We start from the raw sequence: 11,474 nt of genomic DNA on the forward strand, positions 1-11,474 counted from the left end.
AAGTTGGGTTCAGCCTGTCCGTCAGGATATAAGCGGTGTGATGACGTTGACAGTAATGGTCAGACGTGTTGTCGTAAAGTCTAGAAGTACAAATAAAGCTAATCTTCAAAAAACAATACAGTATCCTCAATTATTTTCAAAAGTGGCCAGAAACAATGCTACCACAGGTGCAATGGAAGCATGCTGCATTACTTTTAATAGCCTGACTGTCTGCTAACAGAAATATTATTAATATTAATAAGCCTGCTGACAATATTATTAATAATGCGTCTGTTGATGGCATTTCAACAATGTTGCAGTTCATTCTGTGTTTTGCTCTCTGCAATCTTCGATTTAATGCAGATAGAAAACAATTAGCCTGCAGTGCAGGCGTTTATTTCGGGCGCGCGAATGTTTCGCTCGCGAAAGGGCCACACCCTAAGGGTTACTAGTTTTACTCTCGCTAATTTTCCTGCGTCATAACATCAAAGATCGCCTTCTAAGCGAGCGGAACGTTTATTTTAGGCCGCTAAGAGGCCTAGCGAGCTACGAAGTCGCCAGTAACAAATTCTAGCTTTTTGTCTTTAAATCAAGAAACCAACACCAGCATGTCGCCCGGCTGGACAATATTTTCAGTCGCCCGAGACCAGGTCTTAGTCGCCTCAGGCGACCGGGCGCCTTAAGTTAGAGCATAGCCCTGATTTTTTCCCGGGGGGGGGGGAAGTACTTCCATATATGGGCTATATAGGTATGTGCCGCTGTGAAGGGTATGGTTTTTAAGCAGTTTACTCTAGGATAGGGTATATAAATCAGAGCGTTTGGGTCTAGAATAGGGTATCATTTTTCACGAAACTGATCAGTTGGTTGAAGATTTTATCTAGACTAGGGATTGTGGTGTAAGGTTTTGTTTTGGCTAGACTGTGCTAGTGACCTCAGTAGTTTCTGGAAAACAGCTACTCTAGGATAGGGGGGATTTGGAGAGTTTACTCTGGTATAGGGTAGCAAAATTCAGCTGAACTAGCTCTGGTATAGGTTAAGGGTTCCAGGGTACCAGCGGCACATCCTCACCCAGAAATTCCTAAAGTACCCCCACCGGGATTTTGTCCTCCTCTACGCAGTAAGCTTACTTTTCCCTCTTTTGCTGACGCAGTAACTTTTTTCTGCTTGTGCAATCCAACCTGACTTGCACGTGATTCGAAGTTGCAGCCAATAACAATCACGCAATTTTTCGGAACGGGCACGGGATACGGGAAAGTTAAAAAACAAAATAATATTTGACTCCCAAGAATAATACGAAAGGAATGCGCTCCCGAATTTTATGACGCGGAATGGTAATAATTAAACGTTATTTCGAATCAGTTTATTTCGTAAAACTTGTTATAAACAGCAGCCTGTATAGTAGCAAGAGTATTAGATATAAATATCTGAACGAACAATTCCCACCAGAGAATAAAAAAGGACTGATTTTAATTCGGTAAACAAAGGCAACACAAAGATTTTAACCAAAAATAATGACACACCTCCCCCGAAAAATGACTACCTAGTTTTAAATCAGTGTCGTAAAATGAAGATGAAATTAAGATGAAATTTACCAAAAAAGAATCTCCTTAATAGTAACTTAAACATGACAGCCAAGCTTGTTTGAAAAGGCACCCTAGAAACTGATAAAATAACGTATTAAGGTTAATCAAACTGATGTTAACGTCGATGTCCAGTAGCTATGGACACAGCCTGTTTAATACTAAACAAGCACTTAGATTAAACTATTTTTGCAGAATACCATCTAAAGATAATCTGGAAATCATAGACTGGAAATCAAATCAATGTCAAAAAAAAAGATACTAGCTACGTGAAAACCGCTAGTGAATCATGAGCATCAATAACATGGTCATGGTAATTTGAAAGGAAAGGAAAAGCCTTGAATTCCAAGCGATTTCCGCATTTGGCAGGCCAGGAAAGCCTTCACCTGTAGTGAAAGACCACACATCACCCTTGTATATCTCGGATGGGCTCACTTCAGCATCAACACGCCAGAAATACTTGGTTTGAGGATACAGAACTCTCTTTAGATAGAACACGTTGCTCTCGTTTTCAACCAATCCAAGGTACTCTGGTGAGTCATGCGTGGCTCTGCCCACCCCCTCCCTGCTAGTGCCAAAATATACCCGATGAACTGAACCCCCATAAGCATTCAGCCACATCAAAGTGTCCCTCCTGTCAGGATTGACGTTCACACCGTTATCTGGGGGGACAGGAGTGCTTGCCTTGTAAAGTTGACGCCCTGGAATCCAATAGTGCGTCAACTTCGGATCATAACGATACGGACCAGCGCCATGCAGTAGGTACGACGAATTGGACAAAGGACGAAAATCAAAGTTATCAGGATCAACAAGCTGCTTGCTGACATTTGAAATTACATTAAACTTGACAACGCGTCCGGCCAGCGGGTATACCTTCCCTCCATGAACTCCGCCGTTCCCCACATCAGCGGCATTGTACATGACCACCGTGCCATTGTTGATGGGCACGGGGTTTTTACGCACATACCGCAAGACGCATAGAGCACATTTTGCTCCTTGGTGATCGCCTTTCTTTTCGTTCCATTTATTAAAGACCAGATTATGCAGAACGGTGTGGTTGTCCCCTTTCACCATCATTCCTCCACATTTCCACACCACATTGCTGCGCATGCTCCCATTGCTTCCAATGTTGGGCGGTTGCCCGTCAAACCGCAGCCCATATTTGGGACTTGAGTGCACCCAGTTTTGCTCCAACAGAGCGTGCTTCTGCGGTCCTATCTTTGTCTGCACGTGACTACCGTCATTCTGTAAAGCAACAAGTACGCCCGGATTTGAAAGAACTAATAGCTCTAAATGTTTTACTTAGTGCATACAATGTATTAATAGATGAATAATTTCCTACAAACACTGCAATAGGCTTAATTCTTTTCTAGGTACAATCTTGTGAAGCAAAGAAATTCATGGTCAAAAACGCTCAGTTTCATTTCTCTACATTAAATCTATAACCATCCCTAATCTAGCCTGAGAAGATAGCCGACATTTTGCGACGTCACCACTGATTTTCACGCGAAATGACGTCTGAAGAACTGAGCGCAGAGATTCCATGCTGATGTCACTGATTGATCGTGCCGGGAGGGAAATTCTGCTTCAACCAATCAGGGCTCGTTTCCTCGAAAGGTGGTTAAACTAAACCCAAGATAAAGCGAACACCTTTTTAATTCCACATTCAAACAATATTTCATGGCCGCTCCAAACACAATCGAGAAATGATAAGGACAGAGCCTATTCCACGACACTATTTTTTTTCAATCAAAGTTGCAAATAGAGCGATAGTCTTTAAAAGAGTGAGTATAGTTTGTTTTCGTTTACCTGTATAAGTCCCCAACACTGATGATGAAGATGGTTTAGACGAACTATGGGTCGTAGGCCAGGTCTGATTCCACTACTAGCTCCATTAAATCTTAGCGTGTTTCTTATATATACGTCGCCTACTCCACCGGAAATGATGGTGCCTATACCACCACTCTGATACACCATATTGGCTGCTGTCCAGTCGTTATACTCAAACAAATTGTTAGCAAGAGTCACGTTTAACCCGCTATACTCCAACACGGCTCCGTCGGTTCCAAAGAAAGTGTTGTTGAAAAACGTCAGCGTGTTAAGCCCCTTCCTTTTGTTATTTGCCCTCACTGTGGTCCACAGTGCCGGTGCTGTCTCTTGAAGCATTCGTCGTGTGTATGAAGGGTAGCTAAAGTTGAGCGAATGGAACGTCAGGTTGTTGATAAAGTTGTTGTTGATGTTCAAAGTAGAAGCCCATAGCGTTGTGCCAAAAAAGGTTAGTTTTTGAAAAATCACGTGGCTACAATTGGTGATGTTAAATGCATACGTCATCACTTTGGCTCTGACGTCATGTCCCTCGGGGGATTTGCCATTAGGTGTCATGACGTAAACTGTGCGCGTTGTTTTGTCATAAAACCATTCTTCGGGTTGATCAAGAAACTCTAACTTATCTTCCAGAAAATACTGATTTATATAAGGTTTAAACTTGATGGGACCGAATTTATCATGATAAGTGAAGGCTGGAGTACCAGGTGTGTGGCTTTCAACAATGGCTGTAAAGGTGTTAAAGCTTCCAATGTTAAGAATCGCCATGGCCCCAGTGGCGTTCAAGCCACTTCCTGCCAAGTTCTTCGAGCCGTTATCAACCATAACGCCCCTTGTGGACGCATTGGATGATTTCGCCCAGTAGCTAGAGTTAAAAACTGTTTTGTCGGACCAGAGTGCGTTTGGCCAGCGGGCATTGGTCATCATCTGACCGTCGACGAATAACTGCCAGATATCCTGATCTATGACCGCCTTGTATGCACCACTATCATCCCTCACCCACCCTCCCTTGGGCTCAAGCTGAACGGTTCCATCGATGATTGGGTAATCATCTTCAAGGCCCCGGATGATTATGGGTTTGTCGGGAGTACCATGCTTGTTATTGACGGTCACGTGTTCATGGTAGCGTCCACCGGGAATAACGCATTCGTCTCCAGGTTCATTCAGGTTATCAATACAAGATTGTATGCTGGTAAAAGGAGTAGGACGCTGCTGCACATTCACAGAATTGCCATAAACATTTTTTAGTGAGGAAAAACAAACGAGAACTATAAACTTCACCAAGGACTGACTTGCAACTTGAACCATGTTGTCCTGTGAAAAGATAGATATAACGCAATCTTGATATATTTTTTATTTGACTTTGGTGTGTTAAAACTTGGACGATAACAATGCCAGGCTACTTTCTAGGGATTGTTGCGAGATGACAACTTAAGAGAACGTGCACGTTGGAGGCTAATTAATTGTATAGCCTGCGTATCGGGAGCCGTTTTTGTACGTTCAATGGGAGAAATTTCGACGCGCGAGCACACGAGTGTTTTCCTCGCGTGCCTAGAGCGCCCTAAAAATAATAAAAAACAACCGAACGGAAAACCGACGCGTGCAAGGCATAGGTATGGTGTACCAGGGCCGTGCGGTGCGCCTTGGCAGATGTAGAAGGAGATGTGGACTTGCCAAGTCGACTACAAAATTAAGGCCCTCGCGAGGACAGGCTTTCACTCGGAGAAAGTCTACTGGAAATGTAGTCTACCGCGGCCATAAGGAAGGAACGCGGAGAGAAAGTTGTTTTTACTCTTTCTGCCAGCTTGAGCAAGACCTATGTACGTGTGTGCTTTTCCATTCGCTGTAAATACCGCCTGAGCGAAGTACTCTGGAAATAATGGCGCGGAGCTCTTCGGAAAATTCCAAAAAAATACCCCATCTGGTTTTGTGGGCGAGGCTCATTTACCCCCAAGGGTTACCAAAAAATTACTGGGCTGAATAACAAGTAGTTTTTAAAAATACACCTTAGTTTTTCGGCTCACCAAATTACTGCGACAATATACCATGGCGGTAAAGATTTTAAAAGGAACCCACAAATTGTACTCCTCAAAAGTGTGATGTGAGCCCCTTTTATTTTTATTAGGGTAGTAGAATGCGGACATCTTTCCTCATTGACCTGTATCAAAGCAGCTTTGGTGATTAAGACTCTAATATCAAAATAAATATTTATTTCTGTTCCTACTTCGGCCATAAGCCTTCGCGTAAAAAGAGTCACCGAGTCCAAGGATTAAGATTTCTTAAAGGGTTTTCCTTTAAAGACTGTATAATGAAATGTTACAAGTCTTATGAAATATAAGGATCGGAGAATCGTGACTGTACCGTAATTTTCCGTTCTCCTCTTGCTCCTGTCCACTTTTAATAAGCCCAGTCTACATTTAAAAATATGTTGATTTGCTCACCTTTTAGTCACAAACAAGATTCTAAATTGCAAATCTTTCTTTTCCTCTTCAGTTTATGCAGTCTCTCTGTAGAATTATGTGATGAGGTAAGGAGCACTGCAGACAGTTGTCACCGTTACTGTCACGCGACTTCGGCTGAGTCTTATCGTCATAAAAAGTCCCTAAGGGACGGACCATTAGAAAACTTATGGGGGGGGGGGGGGGGGGCGAGGTACAAAAAAAGTATTCGCGCAAGGGAAAATTAAATGAAAAAAATCATGCACGTCAATTAAAACTAAAAAATATTCATGCCATGGCCTAAAAATAATTCATACATGGAATTTGATAGCGAAAAACAATTCCTGCGGCTCGAAAATTCCCTTCCCCCCCATAACTTTTCTAATGGTCCGTCCCTAAAGTTCGGTGAAGGTGACGCTTTGCGATGTCGCAAGATTCTTGTCGCCTGTCAGAATTTTGAGCACTGGTTTACAGCTCGGGCATGCTGTGATGTATTACTCAAACACTCCCCAAAAGTTTATTTTCGCCAGAAAAGGAATTTTAATTCATAAAAACATATTGCCATCTAGAAAATCTTAAGATTAATGTTTCTTTAGGGCCAAGAACGTTGAAACATACCTTTGTAAGAGTGAATGTGCAAGAAAAGTTAAAGAAAATTCAGGGTGATTGAACTTAGCCCCCTAAGGAGTGTGCATGTGATTTCTCCATTTTTGTAAGTCCCCAAGAGTGATCAATATCAACTTTCTCCTAACAACATCGACACATCATCAAGAGTAAGCTTTATGAGAATCAAAAAAATATCATCTAAGAGAAAATGTTTGGATCTTTGATAAAATTCTCCATCTTATTCTGGGGAGATATATGAGTAAAGAGCAACCAGTCTGGAGAAATTGTATGTCAGTAAATGCACAATGAGATTAGGGGACTGCTTATAGACATCTTTGTCATTTTTTTGATTTCTTTAAACACAGGGTAACAGCAAATTTTGTCGAAGGTAAACCTGTTTACACTGATTTTAATTAAGTCTACTTCTCTCTGTAGTATGTGCAAAGGTGCAGAGCTTTCTAAAAAGTATGTGATTGTATCTAGTGAAAGTGCATAATTCATGCACAAGTGAGAAGCCAGATTTTAAGAGCCATTTTCTGAGAAAATCGAGAATCGCAAGACACTCGTCAAAAAATCGAATTTTTTATTATTTTGCCAAAACATCCCTTTTAGTGACCTAATTTAAGGAAAAATAGTTTTGGGTTCAAACGATTCATTTTAAAGGAGAAATTAAAAAAAGTTTAAAAAATCGATTTTATTCCTGTTTTTCGAACAAAATACGGCAGGATGCAATGGCAACTTCGAGAGAAGGGTGAACGCGTAAGAAACATTCCCTGACACTGAAACTTCACCGAATTATTATTTTGTTCTTACTCTTGAAAACCTTAGAAGAAAAATTGAAAAACAATGTCTTATATTTTTATAATCGACAAGTCTAAAGAGGTCATATTTGTGACGTTAGACATGCTAGAAAACGAAGGCCAACTTTGACTGTTAAAAAAGGCCTCTGGTATATGCCGCTTGATCATAAAATCAATATAAAATGGAACCTTGGCTTTTGTACTAACTTACTGGAAAGTTTTAGCTCTGGAAATCAAATATCATCCTGACACCAAAGCAAGCGGTGAGAGCAATTGAATTGGGAAATTTATGCAAATTAGACGGCTTGCGGACGGTTGTCAAACTAAAAGAAAGGTTTTACATGAAAGGATTACTCACCATTGCTTGTAACACGTTTTTACGGCAAGGAAAGTTATTTCCAACTTCTGTTGCGTCGGTTTGAGTCACAAAATCCATAATTTTAAGCCAAAAGGTCCAAAAGACAAACGCACGTTTGCTCAGCGACTGCGCCAGAATCCGGCCGTGAATCGAAATAAAGTCACAACACGTCACTGCGGTCCTTTAGAAGCAAGAGTTGCAAGAGTTTTAACTTCAGTCAGGAGGCCAAAAGATTGAAAATTCATCGCAAACTAATGACTTCGATTTTGAAAACCTTTCATCACTTCAGTCGTTCGCCGGCTGATAATAAACATCACACAAGATCGTATGACCTTTGGCGTGTGACCGGAAATCGGTCACACCCTCAAGTCACGTTAGCATACTGTCACGAATTTTAATACGATTTTTCACGTTTGCTTTCGACAAAAAATAGACTCATCGAAATAAAATCAGGCCTGCTTTATTTATTTATTTATTTTTTAATTTCTTTTATAGCCTGCAGAACTTGTTCCCCATGCATCGCGCATGTCTCGCGCCCCCAGTCCGCTTCGCAGTGCTAGCGTGAAAAGCGCAAAAAACTGAAATTGACTCCTGTTTTGCAGTTGATTTCTTTTATAGACACCTTCTAGGCATTGACAGGCTGTGAAAAAAGTGTATTTTTATTATTATTATTTTTTGAAGTGCTACATCATTTTCCTATAAATTTCAAACGTGACTGCTAAAAGACTGTTTGGAACCCATGGATGGAGAAAAGCTGTGCCGGAGAGAAGGTCAACCTCCCAGCCGAGCCGTCTTTTGCGAGCGTTTATATGAGGAAAAAACTGACCACTTTGTCCGAGTCAACAGTGCTTGCGCATGCTGTCTTTGTCTAGCCTTGACCGTGTTGTCCCAACTACAATCGGCGACAAAATTGTTGAGACAAATAGGGTGACTTCGGAGAACAAACGAATCCGCACCCTTCCCTGTCCCCTCCATTCAAAGTTGGGGTGTTTGTTGTTTTCTATAGGTAGCTAGAACAAGGGCACAACATTGTACGGAGGGGATGGGGGAGGAAAGCTATATTTCCTCCTTTTGAAGTTCATAAAACGTAAAAAAGCCTACTTTTGGGCGAAGTGTCTCAACTCATTTTGTCGCCGATTGTAGCTGGGCGAGCCAAAGTGGAGAAATATTAGCCGGGCTGGAAGGGTGAGGCCACCACTACCGGCTCAGTGGAGGGCTGACTTCCGGAAGCCCTCAACTCCGCCCACTACTGGTAGTAAGGCGTCTATCCGAACCAACCTTTTGTTTCTCATGTAAATGGTTTACCAAGTTTTGTAAGGAAATGGAGGAAAAGTTGGCTCGCCCACGGTAGCTTGGGAGGTGAGTAAACACCAGATAACCCCAATAATAAGCACAAACTTTGATTGTCAGTTAGATGTCTACTATTTTAAGTAAGCGACCTGCATGTGATTGTCGCATCCATGCCCCCTTCCAGATCCCCTTTATTATCGGTAAGCCTCTGATAGGTCAAAGTAATACAGTCGTACCTCCAGTAAGCGACCACCAAAAATGCAAAGACTTAGTGGTCCCTAACGGGAGGTGGTCGTTTAGAAGAATCGGACCACATGGGGTCTATTCCGAGAAGAGGTCCAGGCACATTCTATTAAATGGCGGTGTAACAAATTCCTGGCAAAATATTATCTTTTACCTCTTTTGACAAATACAGCTTTTAAATCATGCTCAATTTAAAGAGGGATTCAGGTGAGTGAGATATAGAATAGTCTAGAATCACAACATAATCTTCACTTTGTTGGCTACATCTACTAAGTTAGGATATGTGTAGTTCCACGATGTCGCTAAAGGTCTTCATATTTTCTAAGGAACATAGTGCACACAGCAAAAATAGAGAGCAGAGAATGCGTCAACTGGTCGCTTATGGAAAACAATTAACCGTGACACCCAAAAAGTGGTCGCAGTCACTTACAAGAAGGTGGTCGTTTACTGGAAGTTCCAACTGTAAGGCTTTGACTGGGAAAATTTGGTCTTTTGGATTGGCAGTCGCACATGGAGGTTGGACTGTGTAAGCCACCATCACCTCACTGTGAGTGACGAGAGCCAGGAAAGTATAGTATACACTCCCTTAGGATACACAGAATCGTTGTTTTGAGGTCCCGTTTAGCGAAATGGATCATTCAAGGGAGGTGTTGAAGTCCCACAGTGAAATTTATAAGGTTTATGGGTTTTTAGTGCAAGACGAAACACAGTACTTAGGGCCCTGTTGTTCAAACGTTTAACAACAGGAAATCACTATCAAGCGAATAAGAAGAAGCAGGGGGAAAGCGTTAGTCCCGGGGGCGTTAGTCAACTTTTCGAACATACAGCCCCTCAGTCACTCTCCTCCGCAGACTTACCCTGGGCGACCAGGATAGGGGAATATAATACTCGACCTTCCTTGCATCATCGCGGGAGCCTATAGCCTTCACTTTCTTTTGGCTCGTCCTACAATCCTACCCAACGTTCGTGGGACAGGAAGGTCTGCTTGCGAGGCTTGGGAATCTAGGGAGACTATGGTAGCATGGTGCAAATAGCCGGGATGAGCTACTTTGTCCACACGAACCAAGAGGATTGGGTCTGCTAGAAGAAATCAGGTGTAGCTTTCTGTGATAAGTAATATTCCAACAGTATAGGATCATAGTTTGAAGCCATTTCACAATCACTAGTTTCCGCGCACCTCTACCGGCGAGTTGTGGACAAAAGCAGCTGATAGCTGTATGCGAACCTTTTTTCCACAAAATGGTTTCTGGGTTTTCGCATTCGACAGTGTCATGTATTGATTTTTTTTAATCTTAGTCGAGGTCTTTTCAATTATGTACTGTCTATCTGACTGACTGTTTCTTTGTGTTTTTTTTTTTCTGGTAATAACAGGTTTCCTAATTTGGTCGTGGTTGGGGTTATAGGCTCCTGATCGTGAGCAAATAGCGAAAAAATCAACAAGCAAAACCAAAAGTAAACTGTAGCGTTGAATCCGTTGGCCACGGAGAATTGGTATTATTCTGCAAGTTCTTTACTACAGCAAGAGAGTATACTCCCTTGACTATGGGACATTGGGCCGGGGGAACTTAGTATTTTGACCCGGCATAGGGGAGGAGGGGAGGGGGAGGGGGGACTCTGGCCAGATTCCAAGTCACGGGGATGATCGAGGTATGTTTTTTTCTTAGTTTGAAAATATTTTGAACAATTTTTTTTTTTTAGCTGTGGCTTTACTTAAGTATTCAAAATATTCGTTCTTTTTTGGTCTTAATTTTCGCTTCCACGGATCACTCACGACACTTGGAATCCGAGGTACCCCTCCTGTTTAGTACTTCGAAGGCAAAAAAGCTGTTTCAAAGCCTAGTAGGTAAATAAAAGAAAAATAAATATGCATGGCTGTTTCTACTGCGATGAGAGGATTTCTTGTCAAAAAATGTGAAAACTGTATTAAAATTGCTGACAACAGCTACGAAAATTTCGTGACAGCATGATGACGTGACTAAAGCGTGTGACCAATTTCCGGTCACACCAAAGGTCATACGATCTTATGCGATGTTTATTATAATAAATAAATCAGCCGACGAACGATTGAAGTGATGAAAGGTTTTCAAAATCGAAGGCATTAGTTTGCGATGAATTTTTATTCCTTTTGCCTCCTGACTGAAGTAAAAACTCTTGTAACTCTTGCTTCGACGTGTTGTGACTTTATTTCGATTCACGGCCGGATTCGGACGCAGTTGCTGAGCAAACGTACGTTTGTCTTTTGGCTAAAAATTATATATTTTGTGACTCAAAACGACGCAAAAGAAGTTGGAAATAACTTTCCTTGCCGTAAAAACGTGTTACAAGCAATGGTGAGTAATCCTTTCATGTAAAACCT

At 41.8% G+C, this 11,474-nt stretch overlaps 1 protein-coding gene across 1 annotated transcript; it reads right to left on the bottom strand.

The window, feature by feature from the left end:
* Positions 1-1,838: 1,838 nt before the first annotated feature.
* LOC140936858 (uncharacterized) lies at positions 1,839-4,691 on the bottom strand. The gene is made up of 2 exons (XM_073386365.1): positions 3,369-4,691; positions 1,839-2,804 (listed from the first exon to the last, which is right to left on the bottom strand). Exons 1-2 carry the CDS (start codon positions 4,689-4,691, stop codon positions 1,839-1,841), a joined length of 2,289 nt encoding a protein of 762 aa, XP_073242466.1.
* Positions 4,692-11,474: the final 6,783 nt, after the last annotated feature.

The sequence above is a fragment of the Porites lutea genome, chromosome 5, assembly GCF_958299795.1.
Source record: "Porites lutea chromosome 5, jaPorLute2.1, whole genome shotgun sequence".
Taxonomy (NCBI): domain Eukaryota; kingdom Metazoa; phylum Cnidaria; class Anthozoa; order Scleractinia; family Poritidae; genus Porites; species Porites lutea.